At 41.2% G+C, this 20,505-nt stretch overlaps 2 protein-coding genes and 2 long non-coding RNA genes across 7 annotated transcripts in view; 2 read left to right on the plus strand and 2 right to left on the minus strand.

Annotated features, from left to right (window-relative positions):
- Positions 1–2,370, minus strand: part of LOC138412213 (uncharacterized) — a 26,891-nt gene extending 24,521 nt beyond the window's left edge. Inside the window, exons 1-2 of the long non-coding RNA XR_011244704.1 lie at positions 2,225–2,370; positions 1,662–1,731 (exon numbers count right to left, since the gene is read on the minus strand). This is a non-coding gene — a long non-coding RNA (uncharacterized lncRNA). The remainder of the gene's footprint in view (positions 1–1,661; positions 1,732–2,224) is intronic.
- The window catches only part of tas1r3 (taste receptor, type 1, member 3), an 18,139-nt gene extending 12,002 nt beyond the window's left edge, over positions 1–6,137 (plus strand). The window contains exons 2-8 of the mRNA XM_020101438.2: positions 8–308; positions 893–1,249; positions 3,221–3,631; positions 3,736–3,939; positions 4,082–4,202; positions 4,944–5,314; positions 5,407–6,137. Of these exons, the coding sequence (XP_019956997.2) occupies positions 8–308; positions 893–1,249; positions 3,221–3,631; positions 3,736–3,939; positions 4,082–4,202; positions 4,944–5,314; positions 5,407–5,988 (2,347 nt within the window). The 3' untranslated portion in view covers positions 5,989–6,137. The remainder of the gene's footprint in view (positions 1–7; positions 309–892; positions 1,250–3,220; positions 3,632–3,735; positions 3,940–4,081; positions 4,203–4,943; positions 5,315–5,406) is intronic.
- On the minus strand, positions 4,693–7,731 carry LOC138412212 (uncharacterized). 2 transcript variants are annotated; one of them, XR_011244702.1, is made up of 3 exons: positions 7,360–7,731; positions 5,449–5,551; positions 4,693–5,308 (listed from the first exon to the last, which is right to left on the minus strand). It is a non-coding gene; the product is annotated as an uncharacterized lncRNA (long non-coding RNA). The 2 variants fall into 2 exon arrangements; XR_011244703.1 differs by lacking the exon at positions 7,360–7,731 and adding an exon at positions 6,997–7,161.
- Positions 6,584–17,397, plus strand: odad1 (outer dynein arm docking complex subunit 1). 3 transcript variants are annotated; one of them, XM_069535498.1, is made up of 15 exons: positions 7,181–7,338; positions 7,451–7,547; positions 8,435–8,624; positions 8,721–8,846; positions 9,462–9,575; positions 9,711–9,778; positions 9,869–10,056; positions 10,715–10,849; positions 11,058–11,140; positions 11,425–11,593; positions 11,974–12,137; positions 12,234–12,337; positions 12,525–12,608; positions 12,697–12,821; positions 15,890–17,397. In XM_069535498.1, the coding sequence occupies exons 1-14, from the start codon at positions 7,278–7,280 to the stop codon at positions 12,794–12,796; spliced, it is 1,683 nt and encodes a 560-aa protein (XP_069391599.1). In that variant the 5' UTR covers positions 7,181–7,277; the 3' UTR covers positions 12,797–12,821; positions 15,890–17,397. The 3 variants fall into 3 exon arrangements, with proteins under 3 accessions (XP_069391605.1, XP_069391599.1, XP_019956998.2); XM_020101439.2 differs by lacking the exon at positions 15,890–17,397 and having other exon boundaries at positions 12,697–13,539; XM_069535504.1 differs by lacking the exons at positions 7,181–7,338; positions 7,451–7,547; positions 15,890–17,397 and adding an exon at positions 6,584–6,770 and having other exon boundaries at positions 12,697–13,539.
- The last annotated feature ends 3,108 nt before the right edge of the window (positions 17,398–20,505 follow it).

Below are 20,505 nucleotides of genomic sequence, written 5' to 3' on the forward strand. Positions count from 1 at the left end.
CCCATAGGTTAAATAAAAATGGACTGGGCCTCTCTCTAGTCATGAAATATGCAGTGGATGAAATCAACGCAAACCAAATTCTGCTCCCTGGTGTCAAGTTGGGTTATGAGATCTATGACACGTGCAGACAATCAGCCGTCATCGTGAAGCCCACTATCTCCTTCCTCGCAGCAAAATCCACCAAAGCACTGCCTGTGGAGTGTAATTACACCAACTACGAGACCAGCGTATCAGCCGTGATTGGTCCTTATAGCTCAGAAATGGTGTCCCTCATTGGGAAAGTCCTGGGATTCTTTCTCCTTCCACAGGTTTGGTTACAAATATGTCTTTCTACACTTAATTTCAATCTGGTTATTCATGGTTTTCAGTTATTCGCTTGTTTTGTTTAAAATGCACAGAAAAGAACTGCCTACTTGCAATGCAAATTGTACTGCAGCCTCAGTAAATGGACAGGGTGTAATCAAGAAGGGCACTTAGAGTCATACAGTCCCCTTATGAAACCACATTTAAATTTACTGGATCCAGAGATCTGCAACAATTTGTTAATACTCATATATGTAAGTCCACTAAACATGATAGATATTTTTCTTTTTATCGAATTCCATGGATTATTCACTAAGAAATCAACAAAAATATTTTAAAAAAACACTGTATCTCACAATGTTCAAGTGAAAAAAAATCTGCCCCTTCATCTGGATGAAAATTTTATGGATTCTTATCAATATCACATCCTTCTACCAAGTTTCATGGTAATCCGGTCTGTAGTTATTGCATAATCCTGCTAAATAATGGACAAACAAACACCTTGGTGGATGTTATAATGGGTCTGAGTAAAATCAGTGTAGTAAAATACATGTTACTCAAAACCATAATGTGACTCCTCTCACTCCAGATTAGCTTCGGTGCAACCAGCGACAAATTTAGTGACAATCTTCACTACCCATCCTTCTTCCGCACTGTGCCCAGTGACAAGTGGCAGGTGGACGCCATCGCTCTTCTACTAAGAGAGTTTAACTGGAACTGGGTGGCCGTGGTGGGCAGTGAAGAAGAGTACGGACAACAAGGCGTGCAGCAATTCTCCAAAATAGCAGAGAAGATGTCGGTGTGCGTGGCCTATCAGGGGATGATTCCAGTTTACACTGACCCCAGACCAGCAGTCACAACCATCATTAACAACATCCTGGCAACCAATGTCGGAGTGGTGGTGGTCTTCTCTCTTGCAGGGCCGGCAGTGGACTTTTTCAAAGAGGTTAGTGAGACAATGTGGGACTGCATGATAAATAACTGTTACACTGACTGACAGTGGTGGAGGATGTCTACACAAACATTTTAATGAAGTGAAATTAGGAGTAAATAGGCAAAGAGGTGAATATAAAAGTACAGCATTAACTTTTCTTCTTGAGTAAAGGTAAGTGCGTTGCTTGTAAAGGCCCCATATAGTGAAAAATACATTTTCTGGGCTTTTGCTATCAATAAACACTTGAAGGGAGTCAGGGGGTACTGTCACAGTCAGTCCTGGAAATCCTTCCTTGAATCAGCTTGTTTCTTGATTCCAGTTTTTATGACGTGACAAACGATTTGGTCCCTTACATTAGTTACTTTAGGTACTTTGGCAACACAACAATGACTTTGGCAACAATGAAGAGTTTTTGATAATCTACCTTGTTTGTGTCCCTGCAGCACATTCTCTCTTTTTGTTGGTACCTTGGCACAATGGCCACACACCTGCACCTGTAGAGGAAAAAGCAACATACTAGTGAAATAACAGCATGTGTCATGTGTAAACCGGCCTCAACAATGGTTATATGCTGTTCATAAACAGTATTAATGTAAACATATACCAAAATTCACATATACCAAAATTGGAACGATAGAGAAAATTTGCATAGATTAGCATAGCCCCTCTGCTCAAAGATGCTTCAGCCCCCTGTCGTTTTTTTCGAGTGCGCGATTGATCGCGTGTTTACGGTAAACATATGGGATAATGTACATGCCCCTATCACAAATACTATGAAGTACTTATACTGTGTACTTTTAAAGTAATGCCCCCCCACCCAGAAAACAAGAACGAGCCTCTTCTGCTATCATTTACTCTGTAGTATTTGTGGCAGTAGATAACCGTAAACGTGCGATCAAATGCGCACTCGAAAAACGACAGGCGGCTGATTTTCCCATCGAACCGCGGGGGGGGGGGGGGGTGCTGCTTAACGACAACGTAACTCACCGTCCTGAAACATCCGGTGGGGACCGACTGTGAGTGGGTGGTTGAGCCGTGTCCGTCTCAGGGTCTGACTCAAACATAATAACTTCACTCAGCTGGAGTCGTCGTCATTTGTTGACTTCCACCATGCTCCAGCAGGAGACCGATGATAGGCCTGTTCACGAGTCACTCAAAGTGCAGTCAGCCAATCAGAGGAGACCGCCGAATACGACCTGTTCAGTGTGAACCACTGACATGAGATTTTAGGAGAATCAATACCAGAATAGTGTAAAATATGGGGCCCTTAAATAAAGTATTACAAGTAAAAGTGCTTTCAGAGTGTCTACTACAGCTTCATGCCATTTTGATTGGCTCAGTGGACCAATTCCCCTTGCATTATGGATTACTGTAAAAATATGTGTGTACATGTATCACAATGCTTTGTAAAAATGTATTGTAGTAGAAAATACAGGTATTTACTGATATATGTAGTGGAGTAAAAGTGAAAAGTACCCCCCCCCCCCCCAAAACAAATGTACAGATACTTGAAAAACATACTTAAAGGTTCAGTATCAAAGATTTAGGTGAAAGGGATCTATTGGCAGAAATTGAATATATAATAATCCTAGTGATGTTTGCTCTACGGTGTTTCATCTAAATTGTACGAATACCCTAGAATGGGCCATTTATATTTAAATACTTCATATTTACATCAGGAGCCGGTCCCCTCTTCATATTAACATCGCGAGTGGGTCCTCTTTACGGAGGCCACCATGTTTTTTACAGTAGTCCAAACTGAAGCAGCTGAATACCCCTCACCTCAGCCTCCCCTTCCAAACGTGAGAGAACCTGTGTAAAGGTGTTTAGTTTGTCCATTTTTGCCAATAGCTCCCTTTCACCTAAATCCTACACACTAAACCTTTAAGTACAGTAATGAAGTAAAAGCATGTTGTTACATCCCACCACTGATGACAGTATATACTCAGTTCAGATCCAATCATCCTGTCCGATCCATTCCAGGTCATCAGGAGGAATGTAACAGGAGTGTGGATTGGCAGCACAGCCTGGTCCATCAACAGCAGACTGACTTCTCTCACCAACATCCAGAGAGTGGGAACCATCCTGGGCTTCACTGACATGACACAGACCCTGGATCTGCTCACTCCCTACACACATGAACTCCTCCTCAAACTGAGCAAGGAGAAGTCAGACATGTCGCGTTCAGCAACAAAGTCTTTCAACAATCCCTGCCCAGAGTGTTGGGACTTATCCCCTGCTAACATCAGTTTGGTGAAAGACACAGCAGTGCAGCGCTCAGCTTTCAGTGTGTATGCTGCCATCTACATTGTGGCAGAGGCACTGCATAAACTGCTGGAGTGTAATTCGACTGCCTGTCTGTGGGGATCAGAAACTAAAATCTATCCCTGGAAGGTGATTTTCCTTTTCCTCACCTTTTACAGGTGATTGCACACAGTTTGAAATGAAACCTTTTTTTCTAAACAAAATCAAATAATGACTACAATCTTCTTTTGCAGCTGTTGGAGATTTTAAGAAACACGTCAGTAAACATAAATGGCAAACAGTTAGAGTTTGACAGTAATGGCAACCCAAACCTTGGATATGATTTGGTTGAGTGGAGTTGGGAGGCCTCAGGGTTACATTTTAGGAATGTTGGAAGCTTTTATAGAGAACTGACTATCAACAAGTCCCTCTTCAAATGGTACACTGCAAAGTCAGAGGTAATTTCAGCAATCTATTAAGAAATAGATACAAACCTCTAAACATACAGTATATGCACTTTAAAAGCTTTGTTATTATATTCCACCTAAATACATTTTTTGTACCATAACAATCCAAACTATGATGCATTAACTTTCGCAGGCTCCTCAGTCCACCTGTTCAGCAGCATGTGAGATGGGACAGGTCCACAGAGTTAAAGGCTTCCACTCCTGCTGTTTTGATTGTATTGACTGTTTGCCAGGAACGTACCAGGCAAAAAAGGGTAATGTGGTTGTCTTACCTCTCTCAAAATACTTGACACTTGTTTATAGGAACAGTACAGAGCTCACCTGGTGACATTTGGAAAAAAAACAAACAAGTTGTGGCTCCTGGTTAATATGTTGTGATCAGGACTTATCAAAGGTGTCACCTCTCATCCAAGAGGCTTCTTCAGTTCATCAAGCTTGTTAGTAAAGAAAAAATGTGTATCTTGTGGACACAAGATAGTTCATAGCTCATCCCCACACATTATTTCATGGCCACAACTTATTTATTTCCTCAAATGTCACCAGTCACCACTATTCTTATTCACTTACCTTCCAGAGGAGAAAATTCATATCACTCTCATGTCATATACAGTGAATATAATGCTTTAGCTGACAGCCTTTAGCTTTGCATTAAAACAGGAAATATGGGGAAACAGGCCAAAAAAATTTCTGTTTACCAGCACTTCATCAGGTCATTAACTAAAATGTTAAATTACAAAATTACAATTTGATGTTTTACTGGTTTAATTTATCTGGGCAGGTTGAGTAAATGTATCTTACACAGCACATATCCCAGTTTAAAACCCTTGTCTGATGTTTCCACACACAAGATAGCACACGTTACTTTGTGGATTTGGTTGCCTCTGAATCGATCCAGACTAACTGTTTCCACTGAGGTGATATACAGTCATGGTTTGATTTCTCAGTGGTGTGCCTGTTCATCAAACTAACTTCCTGCTGTCCCCTCTGACTCACAGACGACATCCAGTGTACTAAGTGCCCTGAGGGTCATTGGTCCCTGATCCGCAGCACCACGTGCATTAAACCCACTTTTGACGTTTTGGCCTGGGACACACCTGAAGCTCTGCTAATGATCATGGCCGGGTTGCTGCTGCTGCTGTGTCAGGGGTCAGTTGGTGTCGTGTTCCTGAAACACTGGGGGACCCCGCTGGTGAAGGCCTCGGGTGGAGCCCTGAGTTTTGTGGCTCTTCTGAGCCTGACAGGAGTGTGTCTCAGTCTGCTGCTCTTCTTGGGACAGCCTGGAAACGCTGTGTGTCGTCTGCAGCTGCCACTCACTTCCATTTTCCAAACAGTCACCCTCTCCATTATCACATTCATCTCACTGCAGGTAAGGAATAACATAAAATACATTATTGTCATGGAGAGCGATATAAAGTGAACACATTGTTAACAGGCTGAAACCACATTTATTTCAAACAGATATTCTTAGTGACGGAGTTCCCAGAGATAGCCGCCTCTCACCTGCACATCTTTCGAGGTCCTGGGATCTGGCTGTTCGTGCTGGTCTGCTGTGTAGTTCAGGCTTCTCTCTGTGGCTGGCTTGTTCAGGAATATCCCTGGTTATCTGAACATGTGGCAAACATGAAAATAGACTTTGTGAGGGCCTTTCTGTCATGCCCAGTCTCATTGACCGGATTTGCCTTAATGCAAGGTTTCAACTGTGTTATGGCTCTTATCTCATTCATGTGCACCTTCATGGCGATAAAGCCTCTTCATCAGTACAACCTTGCAAGGGACATCACCTTTTGTTCCCTGATCTACTGTGTGATTTGGGTGACCTTTATTCCAATCTACATAGGCTTGACCTACAAGAACAGGATCATTGTCCATGTTTCTTTCACCCTGTTGAGTAACTTTGGACTGGGAGCAGCCTACTTCTTCCCAAAATGCTACTTGTTGTTGAGGAAACCCAACCTCAACACAACAGAGCAATTCTGTACCTTTCTAGAGGGCATTCCCCCAACAGCAGCTGAGGAGCCACAGCCACAGACAGGCCAATAAACAGGTCTTTGACAGCCACCACAGTGCAGTTTTATCAGATGAATTAAAAAATCTGATAAACAATATTCAAGAATCAAATATTTTGTAAAATTTTTATTTGTATGCTTTGTAGAGCTTAGGCTTCAAGTTTATGAAACACATATTTTGTTATTATAGGTTTTTACTTGTTATATTGCTGATTTACTATGTAATATGTACTATGTAAAAAAACTCACAGAACATTGTACAATTTCTATATATATATATATAGTATATTTTCAAGATAATAAATACTCTTCAATATAGTCCATGCATGAAGGTTAATTCTTTATTGTCTCACACAGTTATTTTTCACTCATGCAATTGTAAACATTGTATATTAAAAATGTCACTGTGGTGTACAAGCATTAATGCAAACATTACCATATATTATATTTACACATAATGTACAATTGCCCTCAATATTTTTCAAAATCATTTGCACATGAGGAATAGTTTCAGCTTTTGTTGAAGCAGGTGGACCTGAAAATGCAGAGTAAAACAAAAGGTGTCCTTTAGTGAAAGGCAAAGGTCTACAGAGAAAAAACTAAATCCTAAAATCCATAAAATCAAAAAGGCTCACAGGTAAAACAAGGAAAGCACTAGAAAGTCACGAGAGAAGGGAACTAGTGGTGAGACGGCCATGTAAGATGACAACCAACTGACCAAGACAAAGAGAAGCACAACAACTTCCATGCACAGGTGAAAGACATGAGGAGCAGGTGCAGACAATCACAGGCCAAGACACAAGACAAAGACAGGAGGTAAAGTAGGAAACCTACAAGGAGCAAAACTTCAAAGTAAAACAGGAAAGTGACAACTCAAGGAGAACACAATTCCAAACACAAACCTAAACACAGGGAGACACAGGAGAAGACTTTCAACGAAAGAGTCCACAATAAAACCAAAACACCAAATGCAAAATAAAATGGGCAAAGTCCAGGTCTTGAGTCCAGAGTAATGACAACAGGTTAAGATTTGAAAACTTACTTCCAGTATGTTCACAAGACCAAAACAGATGGAAGAGTCTGATGGTGCGTGTTAAAAAAGACGCAGGCTGACACAGGAGTTGTGTATTTGTATAAATCCTTACAATGACGTAACCACAGCTTAACCAGTGACCTATACGACCCAAATGTTGTCTTGTGGTGTTACCTCTTTATATACAGTCTATGGGTGTTACTGCTGCCTGAGAGCCTGAACTCAGGGCCTACGATTGCTGACACTTAGCAACGGTTGCTACAACTGAAGCGGCCGGGCCTGTGTTGTTTATGCTCAGAGATCCTCAGGCTTTTAAAACTCCGCGACAACAGATGGATTCTGAAAACACAGGTACTGTTGTGACGAACTTACACTTCGATGCTCTCTCTCTCTCTCTCTCTCTCTCTCTCTCCGTGACGTTACTTCTCCAGTCGTAACAATCTTCATGATTCTGTGCCAACAGAGTCAGAACTGGCCAAACTGCAGAGGCAGTTCAGGATCATGGAAGGAGATCGCCAGGCCTACAGCATCCAGGCCCGGGAGCAGATCCGCAAACAGCAGTAACACATACAGACACTGCACCCAGGGTTCACAGCAGGGCTGCGACAAATCATGACGAATTCATCGATTATAAAAATTGTTGGCAACTAATTTAGTAGTCGATTATTCGGGTCTGTTAAAAAATCAGGAGGGGGGGGCTTTTGTAGCTCACGTGACGACGCCTGCACGATTGAAAAATGGCGGAGACCATTAGTTGTAGAAAGTGTGAGAACAAGTGTTCAAGAAGACTTTTACTGCAAACTGTGTAAAGTTGATTTCACCGTGAAGAGTAGCACAACTTCACGGTGGAATGAAACTGAGGAGCTTTACACTGTTTTCACTGTCGCTTCACCGACTCAACGAGAGAGAGAGAGCAACTGTGACGAGCAAGAATGTTCATATTAGATTTATAACATTCTAAATATTCAAAACAACATCTTTGATTCTGTTTTAACTACTCAAAACTTCAACATATGTCATTATATATTAAGATTCAAACTGCTTTTGTAATTCATGTGATATTTCATTCAGAATTATATTATTGTAAACTATAATATTTCATGCCAGTTATCCAATATACACAATTTAATTCTGACTAGTCATAAATATAACACCATACTGACAAGTTCAAACTTAATTTAAGGTATCTTAAATTTACATTAATTTAAGACATCTTGAACTTGGATTATGAAAAGTCAGAATTAAATTGCAGATGTCTGTAATACATATAAAAACAGCATTGTACAAGAAGAACTGCTAGAAAAGTAAAAATGTAGCATTTTTGTCTTTTTAATCTAAATAATTAATACAAAATGATGGATTAAGTGATTATCAAAACAATGGTTAATTGCAGCTCTAGTTCTGTTTGTATTTGTATTGACCTGCTGTTTGTGTGTTGTGAGTGAAGGCTGGAGATGGATAGGCTGCGGAAGGAGCAGGAGGAGCTGCATCGAAACCTCTGCGTATGTAAGAGCTTGTCCCACCAACAGCAGGACAGTGAGGACACCCAGCAACTACAAGCTCTGCTGGAGCAGGGAGACATGCTGGAGGAGGAGCTGAGAAAAGAAAAGCAGTGTCAGAAAGACTTAAAACGAGAGGTGAACAAGTCTTTTTCACTCTGTATGTCAGTAACCTCTACTTACATTTAGCGGTTGTTGATATTTGATCAAGCCATGTGTCTGTATTGTGAGCAGATCTCAGACATGGAGATGAAGCTGTCTGAGCTGAGAAAAGGGGAGTTCAGATCCAGTGACACACAAGTGTCAGAGGTACAGCGGACTCAGAAGGCCATACAGACGCTGGAATACAAACTGGACAGAGTGAGTTATGAAGGAGCATCTTTGTCCAGTCAATAGTATAAATGTATCAATTCTCACTATTCCATATGTCTGCATCTTATTGGGAAATTCACCTATATTATATCTACACATACATTTTTATATTTCATCATATTGTATACCAACATATATATTTATATATCTTTAAATAGTCATACTATTTACAACCTACTGTGAAAATATACCCACATAAATATGTATAACACATGCCCTTATATTGATTAAAACTATTGATTTCCATTAGTGCCTGAATACCTATCACAGTCTTTATATACATATAGAGTTCATGTATACGTCTCTGTGGATATCTCTTTATACATTATGCTCGAACGCAGTATACATCCTCATGCAATCATACTGTGCTTCTGCATATTACTCAAGTACATTTCTCTACCAATTATATTTCCATTTATAGTGAAAAGTGGATGTTAAGTACATATTACATATTTTTATTTTATGGATATTTAATTGTTTTGCCTATTTAAATGTAGTTTATACAGTCATGTGTTATCTTATCTGAACTTGTCTTAAATTTTCCCAACTATCCTCCCATTTTCACTGTAATGTTTAAAACTTTGTGCACAATGTCCTTTTCAGGCTTTGACTCGCTTCAATGAACAATTGTCCAAAAACAGCCACCTGAGAGAGGAGCTGCAAACGCTTTGCGTCGAGCGTGTGCGTTTTCAGCAGCTACACAACAGGCTGGACAAGGTCAGAGGTCACACCATAGATAAATACAAACTCTTTTTTGTTTAGCTTCCCTGTTATTTAGTCTGGTATTCAAGCTTTTACACTGGTTTTAAGTTGTCAAGTTAAAAGCATGTCCCTGCGCTCTGTGAGCTGTAGGAGCTACAGGAGATCCGCAAGAAGATTGGAGAAATGATCAACCTGTCCACTGCTGCTTATGATGCCAGGTCAGACTTGACACAGGGATAATGATGTTAAAGTCCCTGTGAGCTTGGTTTTTGAATCATCTTATGTATTTATTAATGCTTCTACCTTAGGGTGGAGGCTCAGTCCAAAATGACCATGATGAGGGAGAAGGCAGTGAAGGACCTTGCCCAGTACAACACTGAGATGAAGGAATTGGAGAGAGTTATTGCACATGAGCAAATCCTGAAGGAGTTTATGACCATCAAGTGCAGCGAGAGGAGCGGGCAGGACAACGTCCCCGAGATGGGACACAGACAATGTAATAAGCGGCCATCTTGCTGTTGCCAATATTTGTACTTAGACATAATATTTACAATAAAAGGTTTTAGTGGTGCTGTCATATTGATTATATTAATGCCAACATATTTAAAATGTATCTACTGAGATGTCCTTCCCCTGATAACATACGGATGTGGACCATTTTCGGCAAACACGTGGTGCTTGGTTGGCAGGGTGTAATCTGGATGTGAGTCTAAAGTGGCCCAGGTAGTGAATGGTAAATATGGCCCGACTAGCACAAACCAAATTCAGGCCACCTTTAGCAGCTTTGGTTGACATCAGGTATTACTATGGCTTATAAAAGCACCATCTTCTTCAGTTATGAGCATAAGCTAGAATGAAGAATCCAACCCTCAGAAAAACAGACATTCTTACTGAAGGGGTGGGGAACCTTTTCTCTATCATTTTAATTTTCAAACATCCTTCGAGGGCCATACTTAAATGTATGTTTATCATTAACACATCACACCATGTGTGTATGGGTTTTTTTGCATTTTTGAATTGCCTCGCGGGCCAGACGTCCCACACCCTGTCTTACTGTAACAATGGGGAGACTTAGGGGATTAGGCAGTATTTTCTGCAGCTGTCTTTGACATTTAATATAATAAGAAAAGTATGACGGTGCTGGTTTGTCCTAGTGTCTGAGGTGAAGGAGCAGCAGAGGATGGACTCGGAGGAAGAGTCTCTGGACGTTCTCGAGGAGGTTTTCGAGAGGATTCAGACAGTGACAGGAGAGGACAACCTGGACATGCTGGTCACCAGGTTCATTCAGGGTAAATCACATCCTGACTCCGCCATACACAAAGACAATGCTGTCTAATTATGCTGCTTATTGATGGATCACTTTAAAAGTTTGAAATTGGCTCTTATTGTTCTCTGCTTTTGGAGGGACACTAAAGCTAAGTGTAACATCCCACTTTGATGATTGGGATAATCAGTTTAGAGGATTTAAATGTATCTCATTGCTGTTTCACTGTGTAGGTGAAGACCGCAACTTTGCCCTCTTCAATGTTGTTAATGAGCAAAATAATGAGGCTGAAGCTCTGACGGATCAAATCAAGAAGGTGAGAAGGTTTTCTTTGACAATATCCATAGAACTTTGCTTATTCTCCTATAAGAGTAGAATACACTTAATTCTTGGTTCGCAAAGATGATTTAAAACCCGTTCAAATGGTTGTGTAGTTCTTCCAAATGTTTAGGACGTGAAATTAAAGCTTTGGAGATGGAGGGGATTTAAGAGAGTGATTAGAGCAACTTAAGAGGAAAGATGTGATATTCAGTGAGGAGACAGTTTATAAATGAATGTCTATGTTTATTTACTTTTTCTGTTTGAACTGAAATGTGCTAGATCCAAGAGGAGATGGAGAACTTTCGAGTGAAAGGTTTGCAGCAGGAGCACGATCACCGCTCTTTGCTGAGAGACATCGATGAACAACAAAAGAAAACTGAATCCCGAACTGACGAGTATGAAAACCAGGCCAGCATCATAAGCAACATCCTGGACAAGAGTAAAGCAGGTTGGGCAGCAATGTAGTTTATAGGTCTATAGTTTCTAAATGATTTCCTGCCTAGTGTCCTTGAAGGATGTAATAATAAGGGAAATAGACACACTATTTAATAAGTATAATTCATTAATTTCAATTAATATGTTGTGTAACCTTGATTCTTTTAAATGAACATGCAAACTTGGGAAATGTTTGTTTTTTATTGGAAACATTACAAAAGATTTTTCAGGAAACATCCTATTCGATTTTACAACATCTTTCCACCAAGTTTCATGTTAGTCCATCCAGCAGTCTTTGTGTCATCCTGCTAACTATCAGAAAAACAGACAGAACGCAGAAGAAAATAAGCTCCTGATAAATCAGTGTCTCTCTCTTTTCCTCTTGTTCCACAGGAGTGAGCAGCACCTTCTCCACAATGGAGTGTGACCGCTCGGTGATCGAGGACATGCTTGGCTCCTCCACAGGGATCAGTGAGAACAACATCATGTCCTATCTGGGCCTGGTGGAACGGAAGACTAATGAGCTGCTCACCATACAAGCTTTCCTCAATTCTAAGGTGGCCTTTTAACCTACGCATCTGATGTTCATACATTACTGTCTTTCGTTTTCTTCTTTGTAACATTACACGTCTCTGGATTTTGAACACTTGCAGGATCTAGAGAAGGACTACAATCCAAAAGACCTGGCCAAATTTCTTCTGGGTCAGGATCCAGAGCTGCTTCAGCAGAATACCAGTCTCCAGCAGACAGTCAACAGGTAGGCCTCTCATCTGTTATCTAATGTTTGGAGATAGTCGAGTTATAATTAATTAATTTCACACCTTTAAGCAGGGGGAGTGATTAGCTTTACTAGTCACCCCCCCTGAGGGGCTCTCCTGAGCCACCTCCTCACCCTCGCAGCTTGGATAAAAGGTTGATGGTTGTGTCTGTGTTGGATTCCTCAGTGTCGAGCACGATACAGAAGATTCTCTTGTGGCCCATGAGGAAGAACGGCCCCTCTCACAGGGGGAACTCCGCAGAATAATGGGGTTAGTGCAATTCTACACTTGAGTGATTATTTATAAGTTAATCATGATCAACAGTTGAAATCACTTGTTTGTTGCTTCTTATTTATAGATACAGCAGAAACAGAGATCAGTCAAGCAAGCAGCGACCAAAGCCTCGAAGACCAGGCAGCAGTTCGGAGATTGGCGGCGCTCTGTTGCAGAAGCACTGATCTGACACGGCCCCGTTCAGACCAGGTATTAACATCCGCCCTGAGGGATCCAATCACAGAGCTCAGAGTAAAGTACATGTGGTCACACCTGACATTAGAATATGTCCTGAATGTTTCTCTAGTGACCACTTCTGATCGGATTTCTCAGGACAGATGTTGACAACAGGACTGAACAGGGTCACAGGGACCTGATCAGTACAGTTAATGTGGATCCGCATTATCTGCATCTGAAGGGCCTTTTTCATTATTTACCTTAAACAATGGAGGGTGAAGTACTGCAGCTTCCAACATTAAAAGCTTAATTATATTACATGTAATTCACCTTTTTCATGAGAAACCACTCACATTTCCTGCTATATACACACACACTGATGTGATTTGTTAAGCTGGAGCTAATTAGTTTTGGAGCAATAAAAATGCCCCTTTTCAGACTCTGGTAGCCAGCTGTTCTTTTGATGTGTGACTTGCCATCTGGCTTTGACTACAGTCTGGTCTGAGTGCAGCCTGGCTCACTGGCAGGGCTTCATTACATGGTACTCGCTGCAGTGCTCAAACTGAACGGTTGGGGGCAGCAGAAGCTTTTGTAATTCCAATTGGCTTGCGCCCTCGACTCAAAGTTTCCAAAAAGGAGATGAGGAGCTATTGTCACATTTTGTTATGATTATTCTGACTAATAACACAAATGTATTATTTGGTTTCATATGACATTCTCATTAAACCGACTTTGTTCATTTACACCACAACCACTAACACCAGTGTGTCCACCAGTTAGTGTACATGCTCACAGATTCTCATATCATCTTCATGTGTAGCAGTAATGTCTGTAGCATTTTAAATGTCATCTTATCCAAACATCCTGAAGTGAACCTGTGTTGGGGCAAAGATGGTGTTCACCGCAGCAGAGAGCAACTTCCTCTGAAATCCAGGACCGGGAACTTATTATAAGAAACAGCAGCTTAGTAACAATTAACAAAGTGTGTGACTATATTTAGGCTTTAAAGGTCACGATGGTGCCTGGTTCTTATCAAGGGAGGGGGGCGATTCAACAGAAGTGTATTTGTCAAAATAAGGTCATCATGTTAATTATCCAACTGGAGTGGAGTGGATTTAATTAGTATGTTTGTTGAACTTTTCTTTTGAATATGGTTTTGGCAGCTGCAATTTGAGGAAGTGAGACTGCTACTGTGTAAACACACATCAACCAATGGCTTCGAGTTAATCTGTCAACGGTGAAATGAAAACAGAATATCAAAGATTAAAGAAGAAAAAGAAAAAAGAGGCAGCTGTGGAAAAGTAGGGGGGGGGGGGGCGGTGGTTGGAGATGAGATGGAGGATGGCTGCTTTCTTTGAAATTCAACTCTCACTTAGTGCGCCTCCTCACACACACAGCCCACCCCTCCACCCCTCCCAATAAATTCTGTGTGCACACGGCCCTCCGCATCGCCATAGAAACCTCATTTCCTGCTGCCTACTAAAGAGTCCTCATTGCCTGTAGAGACCGCCTGCTGTAGCCATATTAAAGGCCCACCTCCTCCTGCAGGCCCTACCTACCAGCACCAGCCCCCCCACACACACACTTAAGCACATTTTCCACCTTGTCTCCTTCCAACACTCTACTTTTTTCCTTGCGCGTCCTCTGTCCTTCTTCCTCCTTACTTTGCGTGGCTATGGCGTTCAGCTCAGCTCACCCCAGCCGTGCCAACGAGAATAAGCAAGCTCAGGTAGTGTGGCCTCTGAACTCTTATCTGGGAGCTGCCTGTTTGTCTGCGGCCTGGTCCTTCTCAGACAGCTGCACTTCATCATGTCCTGTTGTGCCATTTCTAGACTTTCTCTCAGTTCCACTGCTAAGACTGTAAACACCAGAGCTCAGTTTTATGTCAAAGAAACCAGCAGCTCATTGTTTGACAAAGTTTTTGCAAACTTTCATGTCACTACAGGTATTTCTTTATTCCATCATGCCCTCTGCTGCTTGTCCCCAGTGTGATTCTGCTCTGAGAACAAACTGTTAGCACCTCAGTCTCTGACGTGTCATGTTATCTGAACCCGGCCGCTCTCTCGTTTGTTTATTTGGGAGTTGTTCCAGGTATTTCCCCAGAAACATTGCCTACACTCACAATACTCCCTCTCCCTCCTTCCCTCCAACACTCACACCCTCCCACCCGCTCATGAATGTTGCCAGGCAACCATCCGCCACTAGAGCTGGTGCAATTTCCAGCCAATGGAATTGCTGAACACATTTTTGAATCGTGTCCAGGATTAAAAGAGGATATCGTTGTTTGACTTGTGCATTTATGAGGTCATTGTGCCTTGTTACGGACTATGGCTTTTCCCCACTCGCACATGCACATTCATGCTTTTGATCATTCTTTTGTGGCGATTTCCCTCCCCCCCTCGCCACCCTCACCCCCCCAGCATGTGCCACCGGTCCACCACTGGAGGGCAGCACTGTCAGTTTCCCTGCTGCCACACAAGCTGCAAGATTTATTATTTATTTTTTTTACTGCTGTTGCTAAGCAATCCTGACTCTCATGTCTTACCTGTGAAACATTTGTGATTATTACAGATGCCCCCGACACCATTTTGTCTTTGTTTTCTCTATTTTTGTGATGCGCCCTGAAAGAAAATCTGATACAATAATAGACTAAATACAACCAGGAAGAGAGATCTGTTCACATCCAAACTATTAACCCTCTGATTCAAGATATTATTAAAACTCAGATTAATGCGGTGACAACGCCTGTGCACTTCTGATAAATAAATTAATAGCTACCCGCCATGCTGAGCTCCATTTTTAGGTTAATCATTATCCTAAAACGGCTTCAGTTGACTTCATGTCATCATGCTGGAGGCAGGAAATGTGCACTTGAGTGATTAGGCCAGCGGCTCTCGTCTTCCTCTTAGAAAGATCCATGCTCTCATGGTGGGCAGCTTCATGTTTTCTCTGTGCATAAAAACCTCTGAGACATTCCCACTGACTGTTTTAATATTTCAGACAATATCTTGCTGATCTAACCCCCATTTAAATTCTCCTTGATCACTGATCACTGATCTGTTTTCTCTTTCACACTCTCCCTGTGCACCCCCCTCCTTCAGTCCCCCTGTGTGCGAGTCCCTCATCTCGGCTTTGGTTGCTGTGCAGATGGCTCTTTGTTGGTGCTTCACAATGGGTCTAAGGTCAGAGTGCCTCATGCCATCCACACACTTAAACTTCTTCACTCCAGCTGTCATTTATATATGTTCTCACAGATGATCTTCACTGCTCATATTTACATTATGGTCTCCATGAGGAAGTTGTAAAACCGCAGATGAAGCGAAGAGATAGCCAACAGATAGCATCTTCTTTCCATGTCTGAGCCACACCTAATCCTACGCTGTAATCACTGAAGTGCTCGTCACATCACTTGAATCTCCAATCTGTGACTGTAGCTGGATCAGTTGTAGGGCGAAACAAACCAGACCCCAGAATATCAAATTAGCCAGAGAAATAAAAATGCAAATGTGCAATCTGTTCTGTGATCCCAAACCAACCCTTGTTCATCATTCAGGCGCTAATGTGACAGTTACACAGTGCTTAACCCCGAATATTTATTCAGCAGGTGACAAGACATAATGTCCTTTATGAACATATAAACTGTGGCGAAGACATCAGAGTGAGTGACTTATTTAAAAAACTGCATTTTAATCCTTGTCCCCAAATTAAAACAAGATATTTAATCAACTACCCTTAAACACCTTCGATGAAAAGATCATAGTCCTGTGATTATATGCAGAAATGCAAAGAAAAACCAGATTTGTTGTTGTGTAAGTGAAAGCTGCCTGGCACCACACAGCCGAGCAGTAGAGGGCCATGAGGTCTTCAATTCATCTTACTGCAGGAAGGAGCAGGTAGAGTGAAAGGCGGGAAACAAGAAGGAGGAGGAGGAGGAGGAGGAGGAGGAGGAGGAGCGTTTCTTGCAAAGTAGAAGGAATTACTGGAAATTTCCACTTTCTCTGGCAGGACCATTGCAGGGGTGGAGCTTAGAGGTGAAATAAAGAAGGTAGTAGAGCTGAGGTTGATTGAAAGCACCGGAGAGGAAGAGAAAATGTTTGCTGCTCTTTCATGCAGAGGATATGTGGTTTATGGAACCTTAAACACCATTTTCATTCAGCACGATTTGAATCCTTTTTTCACTTGTATCCATTTGATCACTGACGCTTGTGTTACAGTCACCTACCAGCATCAAACACCACCATGTGTTCCGTTATGCACCCCCTCCAAACCAGTATCTCAAAGAGAACATTTAACACAAACTTCTGTGTTTATCAGGTTCTGGCATCACGGTTCACATGCAGCTCTTTCTTCTTTGTGTCTGTTTTACAGTCAAATGTATTATGCATGTGTGGTGTTGGTTTTAATACGGTGTACAATGTATTATTTCTCATTCAGGGAGTGCAAAGTGCCTGCTGATGTATTTGAATATTTGATGGGTTGATTGACTCCTGATGTGCTGCTGAGATTAGAAGTGAGGACTGAAAGATATTTGTCATTTCCTGTCGCCGTGTTTTGAATTCATGCAATTTTAAACAAATCTTAATAAATCTTGGCATCATATTAATTGAAATCCAGCCAGTGATGAATTCATTGACACAGGAAATCTGCACAACGACGTTGATGCTGTGTGAACATGTCACAGAATGCATATGGTATATTAGCTTCTGTGAAAACATTACGCAATTTTTCCATCTGTCCATCCATTTTCTCACAGCGTTTTAGAGTCGGGGTCGCTGTGGCAGCAGAACCCCGAGTGGCCTTTTCCCCAGCTGTTTGCACCGTCACCACCTCCACCGAGCTTTGTTATGCCAGCTGGGAGATTTGCAGCCCCTATGGCCTGTCTTGGCTCTGTGGCGTCTCCGCAGTCATTTACATTATACTCTGTATTTACCTTGAATGGTCACCCCAACCAATATTAAGATAATAATAAGATGTAAGCTGCTTACATTATAACCATTGGTGCACTATATACGTTTTCTCTGCTAGGAGGGGGTGGTGTGGATGATTGTTTGCTATTGCTGTGTTTTCAACATAAGAGAATTAAATGCTCCCAAGCAAAGCTACTTAATGTTTGCTCACAACAGTAAATTGTCCAAAGCATTCAGGTGCCTCAGTAGATCCTGTAGAAGGCAGGTCATGAACTATAAATTCCACTGGGGAATGCAATGTTTTTGTTTACAGCACATCGACACCAGTGTCTTTCCTTATCAACCAAAGTTCTCAAATCTCATCGTCTCTCCAATTTGATATCTTTGTCAGTTTCTTCTACATGTGCAGCACCACTGTCATTTACGTTTCAGAAACATCTACACACCATCTTGCTCACTGTGAATTTTTCAGAAATGTTCCTGCCGTCTCCTCACACGGCCTCACTCTGGACTTTTAATCAGGGGTCTGGAAGAATGAGTTCTGCAAAATATGCTTTTTTGGGGAAATTGTTTGGACTTCAGTACGTCTGTCTGAAAGCAGCTATAGATTAGTAAACAGCTTCTAATGCGAATGGTAGCACTGTACCGTCACACATCCCTTAATCACATCAGCCTTCATTCATTAATATTGAGTCCTGATATGTCTGGACTGCACAACATAGGGAAGCTGCTCTCCCCTCACCAGGGTGGGAATAGTCCCCTTTTCACAGAGAGAGAGGAGAAGATACAGTAATCTGCATCCCAGCTACTTCACTAATGACTACCATTTTACTCCTGTGCATCAAAATGGATCCAGAAACACTGCTTCATAATTCAGTGTGAACTGTGTGTTCTCCAGTCTGTGCCTGCACATTGATGCCTTGCCTGTGGTTATCACAAACAGAGAAGGAGGCAGTGGCATTCACTGCTGCTTTAAATCAAAGTGTACTGAGACCAAAGGCCTTGAAGCATTGGGAAACACTAACAGTGGCATTTTCCAAATCCTCAAAGCACCTACAGACTAATCCATGAAGAGACATGTCAACCACAGCAGCCGCAACAATATCCAATATCCTGCAGGATTTCAGGGTCTCTTGTCACCGAGCAGCTTTGATACTTTGGTACTTTGTGTGTGTTGCTGTGAACTCACATAGTTTTTCATGTATATATATATATATATATATATTTCGTATACAATCTGACTTCTATTGTTGTTCTGCTATTAAATATATTTATTTACACATACTGCGAGGATGCATGTTCTAAGCGTTTTGTACCTTTTTTCTGTTTTGTTTTCAGTCTGTTGAATCCTGTTATTGGCTGCTGTAGTGACATTATAGCCCGAAAGTGATCAAAAAATAAATAACAGTACAATAATTACATAATTATCATTTAATTAAATATTTTTTAATGTTTTATTGCTGAATTGGCCTGATGACAATTAATGCAACACTTATTAATTTATTTGTCTACATTTAAATAGAAACTTTATTTATTGACTCGTGTGTAATTTACTTCATACATCCATATTACATTTTATTATTTTATCATTATTATTGTAAGTATTATCTTTCTTTTTATTTTGTTTTTTTCTCGGGCCTTGATATTGTCATTTCGTGCACCAAAAATATATGTATATATGAAGTTTTAATTGGGCTTGAGTGTAATTTTTTCCCCCTGTTATTTGTGTATTTGTGGCATCTATATTTGTTAGTTGTACTTTTACTTTATTATTAACTTGTTTTCTTGGGCCTTGATATTGTTATTTCTTGCACCATGAGCTCTAAAAAAGTGTTTTAATAAAAATAGATCTTAAGCATTGGTTTTCCATTGCAAAAGATTGATGATATTTACTTAGGGACATTATTTGACAGTAAAGTAAAAACTGCTAGAGGTTTTGTAGTGAATATATTTTGTGTGACTGTGCGTAATCGTGTCAATTATAGATCCATAACATGAGGAACGTTTCCCCCTCACTGCACATTTGACAGTAGAGTCCCAGTGAGAAGTCAATTTCATGTTGTCCCTATACTGTGCAGAACTTGCCTGAGAACAAGTGAAAGACAACCAGACCATGCAGGACACTGCTGTTCAAAACAAAAGAGCTCAGATTGCCCCCACCAACTCCACCAATTATCGGGACCCTTCCCCCGGCTAATCCTGACCTCTGCTCTTTGATGGGCCCGCCTTGCTCTACCCCCGAGCATTGACATTCCACAAGTCAGGTCAATCCTTTGTCCTCAAGAAATTAAGGTGAAATTAAGGTGCTTCACTTCCCATCCAATATCCTCTGACCCGTTATGCCAGCGGACAAATGTTTCCTAAGGACACAGGAACTGATGCAAAACATTTAATTTACTTTCAAACATGTGTCACTGTGAACACAAAGAGGCTTCTATTTAATACAGTATAACTTTGTGGCCCAGTAACTTTTGAGAAGCATTTAAAAAAAACATTTCCAGTTCCTACTTGTGGAAAGTATGGTGAACTCTCCAGTTGTTGGCACGTGTTTATAAAAATCACCACATAAACTGCGTCTCCTTTTCAACTTTTTCCTTGACTGTTCCTTTCTATTACCTGCAGAAGAAGAGGCACAGATTTTTTTTCTCTTTGTAACAGATCAGTGTCACATGGAAACATGTTGAGGTAGGCAAAGGAGGGAAAAAATAAAAAGACAGGAAATGATCTCACAAACACTCCCCCCTCTATCTGATTGCTCCCATTTTCCAGAGAAAGGGTGAGTAATGCCTTATGCTGCCTTTTAGTCTGCC

This window comes from Paralichthys olivaceus, chromosome 2, assembly GCF_024713975.1.
Source record: "Paralichthys olivaceus isolate ysfri-2021 chromosome 2, ASM2471397v2, whole genome shotgun sequence".
In the NCBI taxonomy this organism is placed as follows: Eukaryota; Metazoa; Chordata; class Actinopteri; order Pleuronectiformes; family Paralichthyidae; genus Paralichthys; species Paralichthys olivaceus.

Bases quoted from the DNA above. Each gene is read 5' to 3' on its own strand.
- odad1 (XM_069535498.1), top strand. From the start codon at position 7,278: ATGCTCAGAGATCCTCAGGCTTTTAAAACTCCGCGACAACAGATGGAT. The intron at 7,339-7,450 runs GTACTGTTGTGA...CTGTGCCAACAG, and splicing joins GATGGATTCTGAAAACACAG to AGTCAGAACTGGCCAAACTG. The intron at 11,141-11,424 runs GTGAGAAGGTTT...GAAATGTGCTAG, and splicing joins TGACGGATCAAATCAAGAAG to ATCCAAGAGGAGATGGAGAA.